The 25,334-nt window shown below is 39.1% G+C and overlaps 1 protein-coding gene across 2 annotated transcripts in view; it reads left to right on the top strand.

Annotated features, from left to right (window-relative positions):
- The window catches only part of LOC143988589 (glutathione hydrolase-like YwrD proenzyme), a 143,032-nt gene that overhangs the window by 79,330 nt on the left and 38,368 nt on the right, over positions 1-25,334 (top strand). For both annotated transcript variants that reach the window (XM_077488269.1, XM_077488268.1), the window contains exons 7-8: positions 15,365-15,452; positions 15,604-15,775. In XM_077488269.1, coding sequence (XP_077344395.1) covers positions 15,365-15,452; positions 15,604-15,775 — 260 coding nt within the window. The remainder of the gene's footprint in view (positions 1-15,364; positions 15,453-15,603; positions 15,776-25,334) is intronic.

The following is a 25,334-nucleotide window of genomic DNA, read 5'->3' as shown; positions in this document are numbered from 1 at the left end:
GTTGAAAATTACAAACAGATTCAACTTAACACAACAAACCTACACAGTCCCTGTCTTGTTTGCACCGCCTGTATACTGCTGTTCTGAGTATATAGGGCCTGGGGGCCACACGCATTTCCTTTTTTTAATATGGGTACGGGGTTCCCCTTAATATGCGTACAAGACCCAAAGGGGCTGGTAATGGGCAGGGAGGGCTACCCATGCCATTTTTCTCAATGATTTTCAACCATATTGCAGGAACCAGATATAACATTAAAACCGCAAGTAGTTTTAAATGATGTCATTTCCATTTAATGTCATTTTGTGCAGGGACTGTTCTAAACACGGGAAACACGTGACACTTCACAGGCATACTACAGACACCGCCCAGGCACGATATTTAAAGGAATATTTCACTTTTTTTTTCACTTTAATCGTCATTAAAATCAGTGCTCCCGCCAAAACGGCCATTTTTAAAAACATTTTAGGCATTGACCCATGTCCCTTGGGGCAGGAGCCAGGTCCCCAAACCCTTTTTAGGACATTATCTTTCATATTAGCACTTTTAATTTCGAACGTTCGAGTCCCATAGACTTCAATGGGGTTCTAAAGTTCGTACGAATTTGGGGTCCGTTCGAAAGTTCTGGTGCGAACCGAACCGGGGGGTGTTCGGCTCATCCCTAGTAGCCAGTCACAGCGGAGCTCATTTAAGCTTATGTGTTTTTAATGTTAAAGCCCTTTTTTTTACTGAGTCATGCTTCCATCAGTCAAGGCTCCCTTTCAGTAGGGGCTTAAGGGGTTTTAGTGTTATTAGTTGACTATACAGGGGGCAGGGATTACCCCCTAAAGTTTTTAAAATGGGTCCTACTGCACAGTAAATGGTGAAATGATGATCAAATATCTATAACGACAGGGTCCACTCCACCAAATCACCTGTCAAGCAGAATTTCTATTATTCACTTATGTTTACTTACAATATTAAAGGTTATACGTATAGTGAGTGGAGCCATGGAATACATTACTTTATTCCCTTGTGTATCCAGGTCTACTTATTTATAGCACAGACAGTGTAAATATACACAACTATTATTCCAAACAACCTTTCTCCTAAAATTTTTGGTTATCATTGGTGCAAGATATGAAAAACGTGCTTGATGAAGTAGGGCTTAAGAGGCAAAATAGGATACCTAGTCAGGCTGTGATGATGAGTGACATACAACCCAAAAGCCATGTACTGTATTCTATATCTTATATTATTGCAACTAAAAAGCCAAAACGGCTACATGTGAGGTGGATTCAAATAATGGCCGGAAAATGTTTTTTTTTTTTTTGTTTGTTTTTTATTAAAGCGGACCTTCAGTAATTTTTTCATATTTCCATCTATTAAATCTTCTGCCCTTGTTTTAACTTTGTAAAACATTTTTTTTTCTAACAGTAAATACCTTTATACAACCCACTTCCTGTTTCTTGTCTGGTAAAAAGCCTAGGCTTATGACATCATGCACAGCTCTCACTCTCGTGAGAGATTGCCAGGAAGGGAGGGGGGAGGAGTCCTAGGAGGGCCAATGAAAGCTGCAGAGCTGTAGGCATGTCTGTAAATCCAGGAAGTGAACAAGCAGCAGCTTCGGCTGCCCACAGTTGAAATGGATGCAGGCAGGCTTAGTGGAGGGAGATTTCTGCAGCATATTTGGCAAGTACAGAATCTTAGTGTGTGTGTGTGTGTGTGTGTATATAATATAATATAATATATGCAACATGGTTGGAGGGAAGCTTCAGAATGGCAAAGATGTTTTTTTTTACAAATTATGAGCAGACTGCAGTTCCTCTTTAACTATTGTATGGTTCATTAAAAATGGTTGGAGATACGGGACTTTAAGGATACCAAAATACAAAATGCAAAAAAAAAAAATGAATAAAATAACAAGGAAAAGTTTATTGGGATAAAGTTAAAAAAACATATGTAGTGCCTGAAACCATATCTGTTCTGATAGACCTATACACATCGCTCATTACAAACATGACAGGAAATACAAAGTTCAAATAACTAAATCATTCTGTTTCCATTTTTCGACATGTTTCGTCCATAAGGCTTCCTCAGGAAAAGGTCACAAAATGCGCTATCGCAGTGTATAAAAAAATAAGTTCTCAAGGTGTATATAACTAGAAAAGAACACAGTAAATTAGTACATTCAAATGTTAACACAATATTCACATACACCTAAATTTGCAAGTGCGTGGCTTCAGAACCCCATGTCCCAGACAAAATTTCTGAAAGCATATATTCCAATGCACAACATATTACATGTGACTCCTACCTCCAAAATAGGGGGGCATAGGGAGCGAATCCAATACAGAAATAGTTCCCAAAGAAAAAGGTCCTATTTTGTGCATATACCAGAGGAATGGTCCATATAGTTCCAGATAACCCGCTGAGAGGGGTAAAGTTACTACAGTCTTGCTTCAATATCATAGATATACATTGCCTGTAAATACATCAAGTCATAAAGGGCAAACATTAAAAAAAACTTTATAGAAAAAGAAATATAGAAAGGAGGAACATAGTCAGGACAGGCTTCTAATACTGACTGCAACCTACCTCCCACTAATGAATGAACATGACAATCAAAATAAACTGAGGAGCTCGGGTTGACCATACACTGGACAGTCATCTGATAAAAGGTAACCTGACATCAACGAAGTCTGTGTACAAACAATATACAAAAGTATCTGTCACAATTTTGGTGCTATAGCACACAGAAACAGCTTTAGTCTCTTAGAGATGGCGTACCCTCCCCTGCCACACCCCATTCACACCTGAGCGTTTTGTAGCTTGAAGCCTGAAGCTACAAAACACTAGAGGGGAAAAAATCCATTATTCTCAATGGAGATGGTTCACATCTCCACTTCATGTCGCCTGAAGCCGAACGCCTGAAGCTCAAACAAGTTCCGGACCCTTTTTTGTCGCTCGAATTGAGCAGATTTGGGTGTTTTTCTTCTTTTAACATTGGTGACCTTTTGCCCTGCACAAAATCGTGGCAAATCGCGGTAAAAAACGCTGCAAAATCACGGTAAATTTGCGCAATTTTCTGCTAGAAAACGCTACGCTCAGGTGTGAATGCAGGGGGAACTTTTTTTCAGTGACTCACTTAAATTTCCTGTGATTGATCTTTGCCTTTGTGTCAATTCCCCTCCTCCCCAGGGACCAGAAAAGGAAATATATTGCTTATTCACAAGGCTGTCAAAGGATGCGTCATGTTAAATATACCTCAGTGATATTAATCTCATGATACTGATCTCACAACAGTTACCAAACCATATTCTGCATTATCAAGGAACTGACATGTGAAGCAAAATCACCCAGGCAGCCCTAGCCATTAGATGACATATACATCTGCGTGTATCAGACACTATAAATGGGTGTAGCCACTATAAGATCTGATGTCACCTCGTGTCTTGTGCAGATACTGACATGTATGGATTGTACACAAAGGTCATATTACTTCCTTGTTCTATTTTTAACATTACAGTGATTGTAAAGCTTCACGTTTAAAAAAACAAACATGTTCTATTTGCCTCCACTGTGCAGTTCGTTTTGCACAGAGTGGCCCCGAACATCCTCTTCTGGGGTCACTTGGCAGCTCTCCCGCTCCTCTCCGCATCGTTTAACCCCCCTGGGAGAAGTGCTCTCCCAGGGGGTTACCTTGCGGGCGCGCTCCTGAGTCCATCATTCGGCATCCATAGATGTCGAATGTAAGACTCGGCCCGCGCCCGTGTCATTGGAATTGATTGACAGCAGCGGGAGCCAATGGCTGCTCTATCAATCTATCCAATCAAGAACCCTGGGCAGAAGAGTAGCGCATCTCCGCCGCGTGAAATTACAGTCTCGGGGGGGCTGGGGCCGGTCACTGCCAGGTGTTTATTAACCTTTAATGCACAGGTTGCATTAAAGTGAGAAAACACAAGGGTTTACATCCCCTTTAATTTATTTTTCATTAACTCCTTGAACCTAAAGGTAAAACATATCATCACAACTACTTTGTGCATCCAGTTGGATTATACAGTGTAGTGTGTGTGTGGTGTGTTTGGGGTTTTTTTTTTTGTTTCACGACAAATTGGGATTTCATTTGGTGGTAAATGGTCATTGATATCTCCCTGATTTCTTTTCCTTTGATAATATAAAAAAAAAAAAACTGGGCCAAAATAGTAAAAAAAAAAATATTTTTTATTTTTTTAAATTTAGCAGTATATTTCTTGCTACTCCCATTACCAACCACCAAAGGGCAATCAAAACATTTTTTCCACTCCTGGCGATTGCAGCAATACCACATATGTGTACGTTAGTTGTTGTATGTACCCATAGTATTACAGCCCAGAAACGATGGTGCACGTTTTTGCTTTTTTTTTTTTTTTTTTTTTTTTTTTTTTTTATCCTAACTAAAACACACTGATACTAATTAAAAATAAAATAAATATCTGTCCAAAAAATACTGACCCCGACATTGACCCAAACACTAACCCTGGCATTGACCTAGATCAAACCTTGATCTAGGTATAGTTTCCTTATAATATTTTTTTTTTTCTCCGTCTCTGAAAGAACAGAGATGCAATGGGGGTTATTTACGAAAGGTAAATCCACTTTGCACTTGAAAGTGCAGTCGCCCTAAATCTAAAGGGTAGCTGAAATGAGGGGAAGCTCTGCTGATTTTTATCATCCAATTGTGTGCAAGCTAAAATGCTGTTATTTTCTTTGCATGTTCCCCTTGGATCTACAGCAAATTTACTCTCAAGTGCACTTGCAGTGCAAAGTGGATTTCACTTATAGTAAATAACCCCTAATGTATCATCCTCGTCCATTTACAGATGGCAAACACAAGGCGATCATTATTCAGGTGAGGGTCTGATCACTGTGATGGGCATGCTCCCAGCACAAGGGGATGTATGCAAATATGCAGCCCCATGACAAGAAGCCCACAATGCTTGTTGCGTCAGCGCCAAGGGGTTAGAGTAATAGACGTGTCATACTTACCTGCTTTGTGCAATGGTTTTGTTCAGAGCAGCCCCAATCGTCTTATGGGGTTACCCTGCTGGCTCTCCCAGTTCCTACCCCCCACTGAGTGCCACGATAAATATGCTTCCTATGGGGGCACTCATGCATGCTCAATGCCAAGCTGGGCTATTCCGACACACAGCCCAGCATAACACTGTATTAAAAGTAAAAATGTATTTATCTCCTGCACAAGATCAACTAGCGCTCACTCTTTTTTGCTCCAGAGCCTGGCTATGACCATATGGCATTTCTTAATTCTGTTTTCTAACTATGTAATAATAGTGTTTGTGTGTTTGGGTTTTTTTTTTTTTTTTTTTTTTTTTATTTATAAAAAAAAAAAAAAAAAAAACCCAATCATCAGAACATATTAGCTCATGCATGTGATATGATGAAACACATTAATACAAGTCCATAAAACACCACCTTCAACTTGAGAATTGGGCAACCCTTCTGGTCTTACCAGTAATAATAAATAGTAGAAGACAAGCCCGGCCGCTGGCACCCAGCCACATGAGGCAGACACACCCAGCTGTATTCCTTCAATGCTCCAGTCACTGTGAACAGCCAAGTCATAGGAAAACACCTAAGTGCAATGTAACCTGGAAGTCATTATTATACATATCCATGGAGACTCTTTGAATGACAACACTGACCATCATTACAAGAGAATTGATTATGGTTTTCGCTGTGGCTTATTCAAATGGTCTGAGTCAGAGTATCATCCATCCAGATCTGCAAAAATAATTTATTCAGTAGACATGCCTATTGGTTGCAGTCTATCATTATATATTTTTTTAGCTTTAAGAATGGGCATTATTTGTTAAAAGGCACTCTAAGGCCGCGTACACACGGGCGGACTGTCTGACGGACTTGGTCCGCTGAAACGTGTTTCAGCGGACAGTCCGCTCGTGTGTGGGCTTCAGCTGACTTTTTCAGCGGACAGTCTGGCGGACTAAGTCTTTCGGAATTTCCGTAATATTGTCCGTCCAACTTTGGTTTCAGCGGACAGTCCGCTCGTGAGTAGGCAAGTTGGACGGTCTAAGTATGGCGCATGCTCAGAAAGGATTTACACGGCCGAAGGTTGCATTGCAGTGTATTGGACGTGGTATTTCTAGTCCCGTCGTACATGCTGTACACGTCATTGCGCAAGCTTTCAGCGGACTGTCTGTTCATCGTGTGTGGTCAAGTCCGTTCATTCAAAAGTAGGACGGACTGTCTGTCGGATTGTCTGATGGACTTAGTTGGCCAGACAGTCCGCCCGTGTGTACGCGGCCTTACAGAAAATGTTTGTATTGAATGAAGACTAACCGAACCACGTTTTGAAACAAAAAAAAAAACAAAAAACATATTTGCACAATAAAGTGCATCTAAACTCAAAAAACAAACATGTTTTACCCCCTGCATGACCAAGCCATTTTTTGCTATTTAGCACTGTGCTACTTTAACTGGCAATTGCAGTCATGCAATGCTGTACCCAAACAAAATTAATATAACCCCCCCCACAAATAGTGCTTTCTTTTTTGGTGGTATTTGATCACAACTGGGTAATTTTTTGTTTTTTTGTTTATATAAAAAAAGACCAGAAATTTTGAAAAAATGTATATCCAATAAAAAAAATCGAATTTCTTGATAAATTTAGGACAAAATGTATTCTGCTACATGTCTTTGGTAAAAAAAAAAGTGTATATTGATCTGCGTAAAAGTTATAGCATCTACAAACTATTATATAGATTTTATTTTTGGATAGTGGAGTTAGTGGATAGAATACGCACTGGTTAGGAACAGTATACTTAGCCTTAAGGAAAGATTCCTGACAAGGTGGGACAGACTAGGGACACCATGGCCCTCTTGTCTAATTTCTGGACCACAGTGAGAATACACTGATCTGCAAGCACTGACTAACTGGTGGTATTCAAGGACAGACCAGGGTACACAGCTACCAAAATTCATCTTGTTTCTCCTGAACCATCAGAAATTCAATGTGTATGCCCACCTTAATAGAAGAGACTAAGATGAGACTACGGTTAGTAGTTTGGGTTATAGAAGTGATACTGGTTGAGTAGAGATAAGTAATCATTGGCATTGAAGTAGTGGCTTCCAAAGAAATGAATAAGCCTACTATTAGCAATTATACATGAGTTTAAAAAAAATGTGTGGGTGTCTGTGTGAAACTCATTAGTCATATTCACATTTACGCTCAGTGGCAATAACCTCATTCAACTTACTGGTAACTGTGGACATTTTTGGGATAACATCAGTATTAGACCTTTACTCATCATAACCAGTTGTCCATGTGTAGATCATGGGTATTTTCTTCTGATAAATGTAAATTATCCATAGTAAAGATAAGATATACTGTGTAAAGAATGTGGAACATACCATCCTTTCTTGTTCCAAATCTAGATAAAGCACACGAAAGAAAACAAAATTGTTCATTTTACGGTTTCAATACATTTTTATTGAATGATAAAAAAAATATACAAGAGAGATCTTTACAGTGAAGGGGTTAGGTCAATACACATTGAATAAAACTGAGAGCCTGACTGGTGATGGACATCAGGGGTCAGTAAGGTAGTTAAGACTCGATTCTCAAGGAACAAAGAGGAGCTAGTGAAAAATTGGGGGGCTAACAACTTGGCAGAATGGATTGGGAAGGAAGGGGGAGATGGTAGGGGGGTAGTCGGGGGTAAATCAAGGCTACTTTGCCGCTAAAGGCTTGGACTATTTGGGGTATCGTAGCAGGTTATAGCACTAACAGTGAAAATAGTTAGTGAAAATCATTTGGAAGGTCTCTAGAACACACGCATTTAAACTTGTTCACAGTATCGTTCACGATCACTCCTACTTTTTTTAATTCAGCAGATACAGAGATATCTTCTGCTTCTGTGTAATCATGGGCTTGGAGGGCTCCTACAGTTTGGAAAGGACGTGTGGTTACAGGTTCAAAAGTGTTTCTCTAGGATCTTTTGGGATACCGCTGCCTAAGATTGTGTGGACCAGCTGGTATACATTGGCCTAAATAGCGCTTAATTTTGGAGCATTCCAACCAGATGAGTAAAGGCGTCAATGAACTGGCACCCTCTAAAGCAGTAGGCATACATTTTTCCAGTCATTATGGGACCATGTACCAGCACATCCAACACTTGTAGTTGGACTTCAATGCTAACATATTAATGGTACCTACAGTGCATTCGGAAAGTATTCACAGCGCTTCACGTTTTCCACATTTTGGTATGTTAGTCTTATTCCAAAATGTATTAAAATAATTATTTTCTTCAAGATTTTACAAACAATTACCCATGATGACAATGTAAAAGAAGTTTGTTTCAAATCTTTGCCAATGTACCAATGTATTAAAAAAAAAAAGTACATAAGTATTCAGCCTTTGCCACAACACTCCAAAATTGAGCTCAGGTGCATCCTGTTTCCACTGATCAGCCTTAGGCTGGGTTCACACTGCTGCGGGGGGAGATCCGGATGTGATTCGCACCGCAAATCACATCCGATCTCCGTAGCGATGCGAGTACAGCCATACAGATAGTATGGCTGAATTCGCATCGCTCCCGCAGCAAACTCGCACGGGACCCTTTTTTTGGTCCGCAACAGAATCGGATCGCATGGGGGTTCACACCATGCGATCAGATTCCTGTGCGAGTCGGCAGATCGCACTGCGATATGCGGACGGATCTGGGGGTGTCATTAACATATCATTGACACTCCCAGCCGTCCGCATAGGGCAGTGTGAACTGCCGGCGGGAGTAATGCGATGCGGGAAAACGCCGCGGATTCGCGGCGTTCCCGCATCGCAGCGGTGTGAACCCGGCCTTAAGATGTTTCTACAACTTGATTGGGTCCACCTGTGGTAAATTCAGTTGATTGTACACTATTTGGAAAAGCACACACCTGTCTATATAAGGTCCCACAGTTAAAGAGGAAGTAAACCCTGTTTTATTATATTTTATTTCTTATATTCTATTCCAACATTTTCTATTCTATTTACCAGGCACTGTTCATCTGGCCATTACCACTCCCACAGTGAAGCATGGTGATGGCAACATGCTGTGGGGATGTTTTTCAGCAGCAGGAACTGGGAGACTAGTCAGAATTGAAGGAAAGATGAATGCAGCAATGTATGCAGACATCCTTGCTGAGAACTCTGGGGCGAAGGTTCATTTGCCAACAGGACAATGACCCTAATGCCCGGTACACATGATCAGAAAATCTTACGAAAAAATACTGCTTTCGAAGCAATTGTATGATAATCTGATTGTTAGTACGGATCTTTCAAGAGCCCATCAGGACATTTCATCTGTTGTTTTTTTATTTTATTTTATTTGATCGGACATGCACAAAAAGATCGGTATGATTTTCATTTTTAATCAGTACATCTGTCATTCAAAAATGCAATACAAATGCATTACAACACATGACATCACTTCCAATTTTTTTTTATTTTTTTTTTGTCGTACGAGAATTTTCGTGACTTTAGTAAACTTCTCAGATTTGATCTGAAATTTACATACAAAAAAAGATAATTCGTTAATCTCATCGTGTGTACTGGGCTTGACCAGACAGCCAAGATAACAAAGGAGTGGCTATGGGACAACTCTGTGAATGTCCTTGAGTGGCCCAGCCAGAGCCCAGACTTGAACCCGATTGAACATCTCTGGAGAGATCTGAAAAAGGCTGTGCACTGATGCTCTCCATCCACGCTGATGGAGCTTGAGAGGTCCTGCAAAGAAGACTGGGGGAAACTTCACACAAATAGGTGTGCCAAGCTTGTACTGTAGCATCATACCCAAAGACTTGAGGCTGTATTTTGGTGCCAAAGGTGCTTCAACAAAATATCGAGCAAAGACTGAATACGTCTGTACATGGGATTTTTTTTCATTTTTTTAAATAAATTTGCAAAGATTTCAAATCAACTTCTTTCACATTGTCATTATGGGATATTGTTTGTAGAATTTTGATGAAAATAATGAATTTAATCCATTTTGGAATAAGGCTGTAATATAACAAAATGTGGAAAAAGTAAAGCACTGTGAATACTTTCCGGATGCACCTGTAAATCCTTCAATTCATTACCAAATGAAATATTGACTTGACTTTCCTGGAGTAAGTTGTAGAATGTAGAGATTGTTGCACTACACAAGGGGTTATCTGGCCATATGTGTTTGAATGCGGACACATTTTTTCAAGAATTTGAGTATTTACTAGTTTGGATGATGACTTTTTTTTTAAATTTTGTAAGTACTTCTGGGGGTAGGCACATGGAAAAAGTACTATACATTAGGGCAGTGTTTCTCAACTCCAGTCCTCAAGGCACCCCAACAGGTCATGTTTTCAGGATTTCCCTCAGATGAAACAGCTGTGGTAATTACGAAGGCAGTGAAACTGATCAAATCACCTGTGCAAAATAATGGAAGGCCTGAAAACATAATCTGTTGGGGCACCTTGAGGACTGGAGTTGAGAAACTGCCTAATGCCGGCCATACACGGTTCGAATTTCGAAAGAATTTTCTTTCAAAAATCGTATCTAAGACTTTTCGTATGAATTTCACACACATTAGTGGGCTGCAGCAACAGCCGATTTTCTTGCGCAAATAAAATTTGAGGAATCAGACATGTTGGAAATTTTTGGAAAAACAAACTATATTCTAATCAATGATGGGAGAATTGTGCGAGAAATGTAATAAAAGAAAATTTACGGAGAGAAAATATTCCTGGCCATGAAAATTCTTTTCTGTAGCAACATGAGGTGAAATTGAAGGCTTGGTCGGCCGAAAATCAATGGTGGTGCCATCGGATCACAAAAAAAAATGAACTTTCTGATTTTGAAAAGAAAATTAGTTTGAAATTCGACTGTGCATGGCCTGCCTTAGGGAGCCTTTTAACAGTGTGCCTATTTAACTGTGACAATGTAGAAGAGCTGATATTTGTTCCACAATTAGGTGAGTAATCTAGTATGTTTCAAATGGACAGATTGTTAGCTGAATAAGGGTTTCATAGAAGGAAGTGATCTATACCCCCTGGGTGTGGTAAATGGGGTGAATCCAAGTCTAATGAGAAGGAGTTTTTGAACTGGCAGAGAAAAGCCTATGATAGATTTATGATCATGGAAAGGCAATTATTATTAATCTGCAAGGTTTGAGTGTTGGAGATTCTTCAGAAGCAAAATCTACAAACAAAGCTTATGTTTATAGCCCACTAGGTCAAATCTCTGTATATTGGGTTATTGCCTAATAGAGATGGGTGGTGGCCTGTTTGCTAAGGTGAACAAAAGCAGGGACAGTGGGCATGATGTCTATTGCCAGCAGGAAGGCTCGGCACGGTCTCCTTTTTTTTGGTGTGCAATTTTGTTATTTAATGTCATAAATTCCTCTAATGGTCTTGAACTCTGATGCTACCAATACTGCACCAGTGATTGACTAAATATGATTGTGTTTGATGCTCCTGATTGAGTCCAAATGTGACCAATGAAGACGGTCATAGAAATAGAGAACAGTAATGACAATAGTTCCTTCTGTTGTATGATGTAATGACACTCAAGTAATGTCCAGTAATGAGAAAAATGTCGCTGTTGGATCTAGTATCCACCACAGACAATGGAAATATCAAATCGGCTATGGCACGTCCTGTACCTATGTGACCGTGGATTGCCGCAAGAGCTCCATGAGTCTCATGAATGTAGAGGCGGTAGCAGTTGATTGCTCCAGATTTCATCTCCATCATTTAAAGGCTCTTCTATAGAGGAACCAATCCCAGAACTAATACATTTCAGGAGCCACACAAACCATTTTACAGAATATTACCTCTTGGACTTTACCTCCTGTATAGTGAGATGAGGATTGACGTGGATCTTGCCAAGTATCTGTACAGGTGCCTTCTGCTTTCAGTGCACAATACTATTTTGCATCTTAAAGCTGATCTGTCCCAAAAAGAGAAAACAGAGAGCAAATCGCCAGTTTTGACTGTAGGCTCTGCAGCTAATCTTCTCCTCATTGACTTGCCCTGTTTTCTTCTGCACTGTTCCTTAGGGGGTAGCCATCTTGGTCATAGGTGATGGTGGTTGATCTGATGACTGAGAGTAGCAGTGCCTTTGATCAAACACTGGGCAATTATAGCTTTTACTTAAGGTACTGTTGTTGTTGTTTTTTTACGACTTAGGCAAGTGAGAGAAAATGAGGAATTTTTATCAAACTGAAACATTGTCAGAACATATACAGAGGAGAAATCTTCAAATGAGGACACTTATCCCAGTGACAACTGCCTAAGAGGATTTTCCTCACTTTGGAGGAGGGATGTCCTCTTATTCGTTTTCTACAGGATGTGAAGGCAAATCTCCCTAACAGGACATACAGGGGGAAAATGGCAATAGATTTAATCATTCCTAAGTATCCAACATGACATCAAGTTTTGGTTTTAGATATATTTTAACATTTCTAGATGTTCCTTATAACATAACATTTTTACTTTTTGGTTTCAGGCCCCACTTTAAAGTAGAAGTCCGGTCAAATTCTAACTTGGCTTAAACCTACTCCAGCCCTCATTCTAAGCTCTATAGTAACTACCCTATAAGGAAAGATGCCTATGCTTCTCTATCCTGAAGGGGTTCAGAAGAGATCCTGCCAACAATGGCTGCAATGCCGATTCTTTGACCTGACCCTTAGGCTTACTATGAAGCATCCATTGTCGGATGCGCCTCCTTTACATTGAAGCCGTAACTGGGAGTCATGTGACCGAACCGGAGCACCGGCAGAATAGGAAAGTATAGACCTCTTTCCTTTACAGAGTAGTTTGTATAGGGATTAGAATGAGGTTGGGAGTAGATTTATGCTTGGTGTTTGACTGGACTTCTACTTCAAGTGTCCGCAGTAGTTAAATGAAGACAAATTGCATGTATTAACATCCAAACCTATTGGGTTTTTTTTTGTTTTGTTTTTTAAAGGACACTGTTTGGTAAAATTGTTTATTTCATAACATCAATAAGGAGCTGGCCCAAGAAGACATTCAAAAGCATAGCTATCCCTATTTACAAATTCATTCTGTCTCTTCGTAAAAATATAAGTGTTAAAGCAAAGCAGTTAGAAGCATTGCAACAAAACAACAAAAAAGAAACATCTATTTAAGCAACAAGTAATTCCAACAGCAGAGACTTTTTGGCTTGCTTTCCCAATGACTTTGTTCAGAAAGCCCATGGAAAGATAGAAGAAAGAGAAACTGAACTACTGCTGGAGAGGCTAAAGAGACACAAGCTGCTGTTTATGCTACTGCCAGAGAGTTCAGTTTTCCTGCTGTCCAGTGTACCACTGACTCAACTTTTTGCTGAAAACTTTGCAGGTTGCCACAAAAAACTATCTGTGCATAACCTTTTGCCCCTGGTCTGTTGAGCCACAAGAACCAATAATGATTCAGCTTACTGGAACCTATTTCTGTTTTATCTACCGGACCATTATTTTCCCAGCAAAAAACAATGTTGCACAGTGAGTTTTCAGCAAAGCAAGAAGGCTAGTTTTTAAGCCTCCAGATCTCGTTTCACTAAGTGGAATGAGGACAAGGTGGCGTAGCCACTGGAAGTACCCCAGAATGGAAGTGTGTGTATATATGTATATGTATGTGTGTGTGTGTGTGTATATATATATATATATATTATACACACACAGTACCTTGCGAAAGTATTCGCCCCCCTTGAACTTTTCAACCTTTTGCCACATTTCAGGCTTCAAACATAAAGATATAAAATTTTAATTTTTTGTGAAGAATCACCAACAAGTGGGACACAATTGTGAAGTGGAACGAAATCTATTGGATTTTTGAAACTTTTTTAGCAAACAAACTGAAAAGTGGTGCGTGCAAAATTATTCGGCCCCTTTACTTTCAGTGCAGCAAACTCACTCCAGAAGTTCAGCGAGGATCTCTGAATGATCCAATGTTGTCCTAAATGACTGATGGTGATAAATAGAATCCACCTGTGTGTAATCAAGTCTCTGCCGCTCCTCTAAACTTTCAGCTCAGACAAGGAGAAGTCTGATCAGAGATGCAGCCAAGAGGCCCATGATCACTCTGGATGAACTTCAGAGAACTACAGCTGAGGTGGGAGAGTCTGTCCATAGGACAACAATCAGTTGTACACTGCACAAATCTGGCCTTTATGAAAGAGTGGCAAGAAGAAAGCCATTTCTCAAAGATATCCATAAAAAGTCTCGTCTAAAGTTTGCCACAAGCCACCTGGGAGACACACCAAACATGTGGAAGAAGGTGCTCTGGTCAGATGAAACCAAAATGGAACTTTTTGCCCACAATGCAAAACGATATGTTTGGCGTAAAAGCAACACAGCTCATCACCCTCAACACACCATCCCCACTGTCAAACATGGTGGTGGCAGCATCATGGTTTGGGCCTGCTTTTCTTCAGCAAGGACAGGGAAGATGGTTAAAATTGAGGGGAAGATGGATGCAGCCAAATACAGGACCATTCTGGATGAAAACCTGTTGGAGTCTGCAAAAGACCTGAAACTGGGATGGAGATTTATCTTCCAACAAGACAATGATCCCAAACATACAGCAAAATCTACAAAGGAATGGTTCACAAATAAACGTATCCCGGTGTTAGAATGGCCAAGTCAAAGTCCAGACCTGAATCCAATCGAGAATCTGTGGAAAGAGCTGAAAACTGCTGTTCACAAACGCTCTCCATCCAACCTCACTGAGCTCGAGCTGTTTTGCAAGGAAGAATGGGCAAGAATTTCAGTCTCTCGATGTGCAAAACTGATAGAGACATACCCCAAGCGACTTGCAGCTGTAATCGCAGCAAAAGGTGGCTCTGCAAAGTATTAACGCAAGGGGGCCGAATAATTTTGCACGCCCCACTTTTCATTTTTTTATTAGTTAAAAAAGTTTCAAAAATCCAATAGATTTCGTTCTACTTCACAATTGTGTCCCACTTGTTGGTGATTCTTCACAAAAAATAAACATTTTATATCTTTGTTTGAAGCCTGAAATGTGGCAAAAGTTTGAAAAGTTCAAGGGGGCCGAATACTTTCGCAAGGCACTGTACATGTATATTATTATTTTTTTTTATATATATATACATCTTTTATTTATTATAATTAAAGCTGTTAAAGTGTGTGGGTGTTTTATTTTTTTTTATTTTTTTCATGCAAATAATGATTAATTGAGCTAAGCCATAGAAGATAAGATAAAGGTTAGGCTTCAATTTATTCCACATAGCATAGCTAAACATGTGCTCTTCGCTCAATGTATTTAATATTTTGTGTAACTGTCAGATACACTGTTGCTCTGATTTGAGGAAAAAAATAAGCAATTTTGTTTCCATAGGGAATAAAAGTTTGGGAAATCCCACCCAACAGCCAAGGAATCACTGTTATAATGGCTTTAAATATATTAGAAAACTTCCCCATCAAAGGTAAAAAAGTAGTTTATAAACTAAGTGAACAAAATGAATGTGAGTGCTGTTTTAATGATTTGAAGAGTTGCATAATTTTCCTTTGTTTTTGTGAAATTATGTATAATTTTGTGTTGCGTCTTTATTAACAATGCACTTTACCTAATTGCAGAGATGGCTCATAACAGTGCTGACTACCTCCATATAACCTGTGAAGCCTTTAAATTAAGTATCTCCGACAGTCAGTGGTACTGTGCTGACCCTGCAGTTTTTCCAGTTCCAACTGAAGATCTCATTAATAAAGTATATGCTGCAAGACAAACCAACCGTATTAATTTGCAAAGGTAAGCTTTGTATATAACGGAGCTAATAATACATACAAAGAAAACAGTCTGGAAGCAAAAGATAAGTGAGTTAGGTGGCAATTCTGTTTTACATGAAAAATGGACTTGGATTAGTAGGGCTTCATCAGCTAAAACAACTATTTTCAGTTTTACAGTAAATGAATGGGTCTATATTGGCCTATATCTGTTACAAAGTACAAATCAATGATCTGGATGCATGGTTTGGCCCAAGGACATGAAGGAATGATTTGTATGGCCCTGTCCATTTTCTTAGTTAAATAAAACCCCTTGGCTTTTTGTGTAATTATGGAAGGGTGCCTTGATGGGGCCTGTAGCTGACGTATGTATTTGCAAATATGTGCAGACTAAACCTCTGTTCTTAACGCATATTGTTGGTTGGTCGCTGGTTGGTAAGTTTTGAGCTTGGATATCTTTTGTATTTGACAAGTCCTCCTATATATCTGTAAGGGGTGGGTCCTTCTCAGCTGTGGCAACAGCCCACCCAGGGCACAGACGAGCCCTCTTTTTTATTCCTGAGCTGTTTTTCAAGTAGGACATAAAATTAAGCTGTGATGCTGTTTACCTTCAGCATTGCTGGACAGGATGTAAAGAGCCCAACCCATTAGATGCTACATTTGTTAATTCCAACACACTCTAAACAAAACTAAGGAAGAGGTTCAGGTTCGCTGCTCCCATGGGTTCATGGTGAATCCTCAGGGTTTTCAAAGTTCATGGGTCATGAACTTCTGGCTGAAAGCTTGCCACCAGCAATGAGAAACAACCTGTGTATATACTTTGTCCCTGGTCAGCTGTGTTGCAAAAATCTAAAGGAATGGACAAACCAGCCCCCTAGGTCTGTATAGGTATAGTATTCACTGTAGCCATATTGTCTCTGAAGTTGTTAGAGATCTTTAGTTCTTTGTATTGTTTATTTCACCATATGATTCCAATAGCTGTGCTTGGCTTCCCATGCCTTTTTGTTTGACAATAGCTTATTAGCCTTGCAAACCACCAATACAGAAAAGCAAGGTTTGCTCACCCCCCCCCCCCCCCCCCATAGACCTCAATAGTGTTAGCCCCTAAGGTTTGCAAATTTGGAGCAAGAGTCACAAAACTGTTCAGGAATTAAATGCAGGCAGATTTTTTTTCATCTCGAATTAGGGCTCAAAGTCTTCTCCTTATTTGTAAAGACTGGACTATATACCAATGGCTTGAAAAGACGCGCACACACATTGTGTGCATTATTTTATTTTGCTAATAACTTATTGCAGTTTTTTTGTAGTTGTCATAGCTTTTTATGCTTTTATGTCTACATTTACCTTATGTCTTGTAGCCCATTCTCCATAAAAACTAACCGGTTAAGTCGAGGTAGTAAAAACTGAGTTACTTTATTTTTTTTACCCACCTGTTATTTTTAAAGCGGACCTTCAGTCATTTTTTGATCTTTCCATCTATTTAATCCTCTGCCCTTGTTTTTTTTTTTTTTTTTTTACTTTGGATAGTAAAATATATTTTTTTCTGCCAGTAAATACCTTTTGATTACAGCCCACATCCTATTTCTTGTCTGGTTATTGGCCTAGGCATCATGCACAGCTCTCTCTCTCTCTCTCTCTCTCTCTCTCTCTCTCTCTCTCTCTCTCTCTCGCGCTCTCTCTCGCGCTCTCTCTCTCGCTCTCTCTCTCGCTCTCTCTCTCGCTCTCTCTCTCGCTCTCTCTCTCGCTCTCTCTCTCTCTCGAGAGAGAGATTGCCAGGAAGGGAGGTGGGATGAGTCATACGGGGGCCAATGAGAACTGCAGAGCTGGAGGTGTGCCTCTGTGTAAATCTAAGAAGTGAACAGGAAGCAGCTTCAGCTGCCCACAGTTAAAATGGATGCAGCCAGACTTATTGGAGGGAGATTTCTGCAGCATATACAGTATATATAAAATATGCAAAGTGGTTGGAGGGAAGCTTCAGAATGCAAAGATGTTTTTTTTATTGCAAATTATGTGAGCCAACTGCAGTTCCTCTTTAAATACAGGTTAGGTTTTCAAGAAAAACTCCAGGAATGTGGTTAGTTTAAACGGGTACTCATGGAAATCATTGTCATCTGCCCCTACTCTTCACCTCAGCCAATCGGAATACACCCTGTAATTATAAAAAAAAAAAAAATTCAAGCCACTCTGGGAAAGCCTTGTGTGTGTGTGTGTGTGTGTGAGCGAGCAACGCTCCATTTAGTGCATTGCATGAGCACCTGCTGGAAGAGGACCCTATTTACTGTGCGTATCATAAGCTAAACCTGTAAATTGGAGGTTCCGCATTGGCCACATGGAAGTGGCATCTGGATAATAAGTTTAAATATCTACTTTGGGCCAGCTTGGCTTAATCTCATTCATGTAGCTCTTTCAATTTGAGCACGTAGGGCAAAGTAGAATCATTTTAGATAAGGGAGGCCAATAGATGTGCAGTAAAAAAAAACAATTATGATCAATCTGACCATCTGTGCTGAAACCTTTCCACCTGCCAGAAATATACTGCCCGGTGTGGCTAATATTTTTCTGTTCTACAAACTATTGGTTCTGTTTTGTATTTATTTATTTTTAAACATTTTGAATTCTGAGGCTGCTATAAATACAAGGTGAATGATTGTAGTTCATATTTCAAGAATGGCATTTGAGTGCTTATGGGTCAAAGAGAATTTCCAATATATTATGGAGGAATTTTCTATAAAGACATTTCTGATGCTTGCAAATCCTTAGATTTTCTGACTGTTGGGTAATGTATGTGAGCCCTAAATGCCGTTATTACAAATAAAGTATATGAACCTTATTGTAACATATATTGTTGGTATAACTTCTGCTCTGAGCTGTAAAGATTTATAGGCGGTGGATGACTTCATGACCACAGCAGGGTTCCCCGTGATACTGGTACCAGTGTGTGTATGTGTACTCTAGATAATAATGTTTACTTAACTTAACTGACAGGGCTACACCATGGAAATTACATGGTCATAAAAAAGACTTTGGAACCTTTGTACTTTAATGACTGACAGAAATCCTCTTTTGTGTTCATCCAAAATATGACACAGCAGTGCCACCTATGAAACCAACATTCAAATAATACATCTAGAGATCCACGTACAACACACCAGCACTGTAACAGTTTGCAATCCGACACACAAACATTTTTCTTTTCTTTTTTCTTTTTTTGGATACAAAAAGATAATATAATTTTAGATTACATATTAAAGTGTATGTATAGCCAAAACTTCCCCGTAAAGAAATTTCTCTTTGCTTCCTGCCCAGCGATGCAAAAGAAAGTTAGAGGAAATTTACCAAAATGAGGGGACAACTGTCCATGGAACAAGGTTCTTCATTGAAAGAGTTCACCTTGCCTCTTGTTCTGGGGACAACGCTTAAAATTTCTTTCTCTGCAACAATTGCTGCCATGACAAATAGAGGGGTAAATCATCCCAATGGGACACAAACTGAAATGAAATAAAAACAAATTGACAGATGGTTTAACCTCCACTCCATCCAACATTTAAAAAAAAGATGCACTTTAACTGCTTGCCGACCAGCTGCCGTTGTACTGTGGCAGGTTGGCATGGCTGTGCAAATCGTCGTAGGTCGGTCGCTGTAAGAGCAATAGGTGCATGCGCTGATGAACGTGGCCACGATGTCTGCTGGCCACCTGCGATCGCTCCACAGAGCCAGAGTGGGGATCTGTGTAGGACTGCAACCAACGATTATTTTCATAATCAATTAGTTGGCCGATTTATTGTTTTGGTTAATAACCTTAAAGTGTGGTGTATAATTGAGTTAATATGTAAAGTTTAAAAAAGGCAATGTATTCTTAAATATCTCTATGCAGTGGTAAGTATAAATAACCAACTATATGGTTAGGGAGAAAGGTCTCTAATCCGCTCTGAGAATAAGACAGAAGAGATATACTGTATATCAGCCTTTCTCAACATTTTCAACACAGAGGAACCCTTGAAATAGTTCTCTGGTCTCGAGGAACCCCTGCTAAAAATTAGAAATCTACAACTCATGATACATTAGTGTGATGGTCATTGGGAAGAATTACTTCCTTACAGATAGCTAAAAAGATTAATGGTGTCCATGGGAACTTATCTGAGAGACAGAAATTGCCCAATGCTGAAGGAACCCCTAGCAACCTCTGGAGGAACCCTAGGGTTCCACTGAACCCTGGTTGAGAATCACTGCTGTTTATATTAGAGGATGAATCGGCTCTCCAGCTGTTTTGAAACTACAATCCACTGCACCTAGGAATCATGCCTGTGATTGTTAGGGTCTTGCAATGTCTCATGGGACTTGTAGTTTCAAAACAGCTGGAGAGCCAAGGTTCCCTACCCCTGTTAAATCTGGTACATATCAGACTCCGTTATTTTTTTTATTTATTTAAAGAAAAAAAAAGACTTTTTTTTTTTTTTTTGTAGATTTTCAAACAGAACTGTAATATATTAAATGCTGGCCATACAAAAACAATGTGGGAGATTTACTAAAACTGGTTCACTCAGAATCTGGTGCAGCTGTGTATGGCAGCCAATCAACTTCTGACTTCAGCTTGTTCAATTGGGCTTTGGCAATAAAACCTGGAAGGCGATTGGTTTCTATGCAGAGATGCACCAGATTTTGCACTCTCCAGTTTTAGTAAATAAGCCCAATGTCTTCGAAAAAAAAAAAAAATGTCCTAAAGAACGTTTTTTCGATTTTCTAATCATTAGTGGGGTCAAATCGACATTTGTTTTGAACCACAGTGATGGGAAAATTTTGAAATAATAAACTTCTTCGTCAAATTAATTTTCAGACAGTGTGTTTGGTTTTCGTTCAGAAATTACATTCATTTTAAAACAGACTGTTAAAAGCAAGAGTGCCCCACTAGCAAGAAAGAAAACATCTGCCTTTAGAACCACTTGCTTCCTGTCCAGGACTACATGTCCCATGAGGCATTGCTCCTCACACATTCACAAGTTCTCGGGTACTTGCTGACATGTATGGATGGTGTACTGAGCTGTATATGTGCTGCACTGTAATACTTGATATGTAAACAATGCATTCTGTATGCAGGCCAACTAATCGGCTGGCCGATTTAATTGATTATGAAAATGGTAATTGATTGATTTCATAATCGATTTAGTTGTTTCTGCCCTAGATGTGTATGTAAACAAACAGCTGATAACTAGGAACAGTGCTCTCTCTTTTCCCCCTAGTCAGTACACTCCCCCCCCCCAGTTAGAAACATCTCCCTAGGGAACACATAAGTCCTTGAAATCCCCCTAGTGTTAACCCCTTCCCTACCAGTGACATTTATACAGTAATCAGTGGCTATTTTTAGCTCTGATCTCTGTATAAATGTCAATGGTCCCAAAAAAAGTGTCAAAAGTGTCCGATCTGTCCGCCCCAATGTTGCAGTCCCGCTAAAAATCACAGATCGCCACCATTACTAGTAAAAAATAAATGATAAAAATGCCACAAATCTGTCCCCTATTTTGTAGAAGCTATAACTTTTTTGTGCAAGCCAATCGATATACGCTTATTGCAAATTTATTTTTATTTTGCGCGCAAAAAAAAAATTTAACGCAGAGGTGATCTAATACCACCAAAAAGCTCTATTTGTAGGGAAAAAAAGACATACATTTTTATTGGATACAATGTTTTACGACTGCATGTCAATTAAAGCAAAAAAAATATGCTTCCGGTCCTTAAGTGGTTAAACGCCCATATTTTTTGAGTCCTAAATTGTCCTTGGACTGTAAAACAGTTGAGTAATCTACTTCTGATAATGCCTGCAGTTTTTTCAAATTAAACAAAGCTTCTACTTATTACTATGGACAATAAGAACTTTTCTTCTTTATCACATGTTTTGCATTCAATCTTGGGCCTCATGGACATTGTTTTTGGACGTTTTTACAGCAGCTGTTTTTGGCTTCAGATGTTTTTTTTTCTACAGTCAAACTCTCCAACATGTTATCCTATGTGTCCATGTATACATAGGCTGTTATCAGAAGTTTTTGCCTTGGGCGTTTTTTGGCTTTAAAAAAAACCCCCAAAACTAGTGGGTTCTGATGGGAGTTTTTCAGCTGTAAAAACGCTCTAACATCAAACGCAGATAAACACTTAAAAACGTGGCTCATCCGCATTTTTTTTTTACATTTTTGATCCATTGAAAAAAACGCTGACGCGGAAAAAAGTTGAAAAACTGCAAAGATACTGGTGTTTTTTTATATCGTTATTTTAACGCCCGGTGTGCATAATGAAAGTTTATTTTACAAAGCCCCAGAAACAGTACTTGCATTGAATGAAGTGTCACTTGTGCTGCTCTACTCCTATGGCTTTTATAAATGGAGCAGGAAAAGGACAGGCATAGTCGGCATACTGAGTGCTAAATGTGGTGTTTGCATTAGTTTTCTTTTTATTTACTTTCTCCCTCTGTGCTCACCTGGTGATCTGGCCAGTAACACACCTCCTGTATTACAGTGCCTCTCTGACTCTGGCTGAAGGAGCAACAGACACCCTTGGAAAGCAAAATTGTCAGTCGGGGGGGGGGGGGGGGGGTGGGTGTTAGATGCACTAGAAGATTTAGATACACTAACAAATTAAAGCCAAACTCCAGCTAATACTTTAACAGTTGTAGTAAGTTTTTCCTTTTTTGGTTTAATGGTTTTACATAAATAAAAACTGATTATTGTAATCACTCTGTCAGTGTTAAATGGTTTGTCTAAAGGAGTGGTCTCCATACTGGGGACCATGAGCCAGATGTACTTGCCCTCTGTTGCACTATTCTCACTGATACAAGGCACGAAAGCTTCTGACACCAACCATGAGGCCCCAATCCTTCCACCAACAGTGGGGTAACATTCCTCCAAATGACACCTATGGTGGGGCCCGGTTTCTTCCACTGGCACCAATAGTGCACTATTTCTGCCATTGACACCAACGATGGGGCAGTATTCTTCACACTGACACCAATGGTGGGATACTATTTCTCTCACAAATACCAATTATGAGGCACTATTTTTGCAATTGATATCAATGAGACGTTATCTCCCCAACTCCCCCCAGCCCTCCACATTAATACCAATGAGGCACTATTCTGCCCACCAATACCCAAAATGAGGCACTATGCTTCCTACTGTTACCAATCATTGAACGCTGTTCCTCCTACTGACCACAGGGGCACTATGTAATTCCCCCCCCCCCTTCCACTGACCCCCAAGCATGTAACATTGTTTACTCCCATTTATTGCGGGGGCATTTTCTACTCCTCCTTTAAGTCTGAAGGACTGTAAACTGGCCTTTTATTTATTTTTTGTTTAATGGAGACCCTTGGCCTAAACCTTTAAACTACTAATATCTGCAGGGCAGCTTGAAAACCAACAGACTTGTTTCCAGAAGTTTGTTATATTGCATTATTATTATAAATGTTTAGATGTGCGGTTCGTTTCAGTCCAAATTGAAATTTGGATGAGTTTTTGTTATTCGGAAATTCAGATGTATCCAAATTTCTCAATTACAATGGTAACAAATTTAAACGAATCCTACATAATGTAACAAAATTTCAGAAGCAATTTGAATAGTTTTCTAATTCAAATCATTTTCAATTCAAATTTGAATTTCCAAAGAGAATACAATAGAAAATAAAGGAATATAATAGCAGAAAATAAAATAGATTACATTTTCTAGGCCCTTTTTTTTTTTTTTTTTTTTTGTTTTATTAATAGATATAGGGGTAAGAGCCTCTGTCTCGATGTATTTGGTGGACTATGAGATGGTTTGGTTTGTTATATTTAGAGTGCATGGTCTTAGGCTTCGGAAGAAAATTCATTTATTTGTATATCAGATTAGCATATGGACATTTATAATATGTTATGTTATATTTGTTGTTGGTAAAGTGTGTGCCTTTCTTCCTCTGAAATGAATAAAATATAAAAAGAAAATAGAATAGAAAATAAAATAATTTACTCAAATAGAATTGAGTAAGAGCCCTTTCACACGAGCCACGGGGGGTGACGGCAGTAAAGCGGTTCCATTTTTAGCGCCGCTTTACTGTAGTTTTAGCTGCGCTATATGGTTAAATCTGCCCACAAAACGCTGCTGGTATCGCAGAGCTGCCTCATTGATTTCAATGGGGAGCAGTGGTAGAGGAGCAGTGAGTTCACAGCTCCAAAGAAGCTGCTGGCAGGACTTTTTGTGACGCCCTGCCGGCGCACCACTCCAGGGTGAAAGGAGCAACTTTTTTCAGGCACTATACAGGCGCTATTTTAAGTGCTGTAGCACCCGAAAAAAGATGGCAGTGTGAAAGGGCTCTAAAACAGAACAAAATATAATAGAATAGAATATAACTATCTTATGAAATTTAAATTTCAAATAGAATACATTTGAATACAATAGAAAGACTAGAGCAGAAAAAAGAATAGACTAACATAGGATATATAACCTTCTTCTGAAATTCGACTTTAATAAAATAAAATTCAAATGGAATAGAAAATACATTTAATAGAATAGAACAAACAATAGAAAATAGAATAGAAAACATAACAATCCTTGTGAATAGACTAAATTTGACTTCAAACAGAAAAGAAGAAAATAGAACAGAAAAAAATAGAATAGAAAAAAATACAATAGGAAGACTAACCATCTTCCAAAATTTGAATTTCAAATAGAATAAATTCAATTTATATTGAAATTTGTTTTGCATTCAAATGGAATTCGGAAGATTTGAAACAAATTCTGAAAACAAATTAAACAAATGTAAATACCAAAATTATACAATTTTTTTATGTTCGTTCTGCACGTGTCTTTCTTTATTTTTATTTTTTTTATGTTTTGTTTAGTAGGGAAAGTCAAATTTTATCTGTCCCTGCTAGGTAGATCTACACAGTTCATTGTCACTGAAACAAAGTAATGAGAAATACAAAATTTTAGAGGCGAGATAAGCCTCATGCACACTGGACGTTAAAGAAATGCCAGTAGATTTAGCTGTAGAATGCTGCTGTAAAAACGTGAGGGTTTTTAGCTTTTTGCATTAGCGTTTCTAAACTTTTTTTTAGCTTAAGGGAAAACTATGCTGCCACAAAAGCGTATGGCTCAAAAATGCCCATAGACTCATAATAGCACTTTTTTCAGAGTTAGAGCACTTTTACAGCCGAAAACCCCCTCTTCAAACTTCTTAGTTCTGGGGTTTTTTTCCAGCCAGAAAATGCCCGCCAAATACTGCTGATCCACTGTGCACTGCAAGTGCGCTTGGAAGCGCAGTCTCTGTAGAACCCAGGGGGACATGCAAGGAAAATAAAACTACATTTTACTTGCATATGATTGGATGATAGAAATCAGCAGAGCATCCCCTCATTTCAGATCTACCCCTCAGATCTACAATGACTGCACTTCCAAGTACACTTATAGTGTGCAGTATATTTTCCTTTAGTAAACCAACCCCCTATGTGTGCATGGACACATAGGATAACATGCAAGGGAGTTTACTTTCTGTAGAGAAAAAAATGCCTGAAGTCAAAACGGCAGCTGTAAAAAAAAAGTCCAGTGTGCACGAGGCCTAAATA

This window comes from Lithobates pipiens, unplaced genomic scaffold (genome assembly GCF_037356315.1).
Source record: "Lithobates pipiens isolate NorthernLeopardFrog02 unplaced genomic scaffold, aLitPip1_a1.2 Scaffold_18, whole genome shotgun sequence".
Classification (NCBI taxonomy): domain Eukaryota; kingdom Metazoa; phylum Chordata; class Amphibia; order Anura; family Ranidae; genus Lithobates; species Lithobates pipiens.
This window is presented reverse-complemented; position numbering and strand designations above follow the sequence as displayed.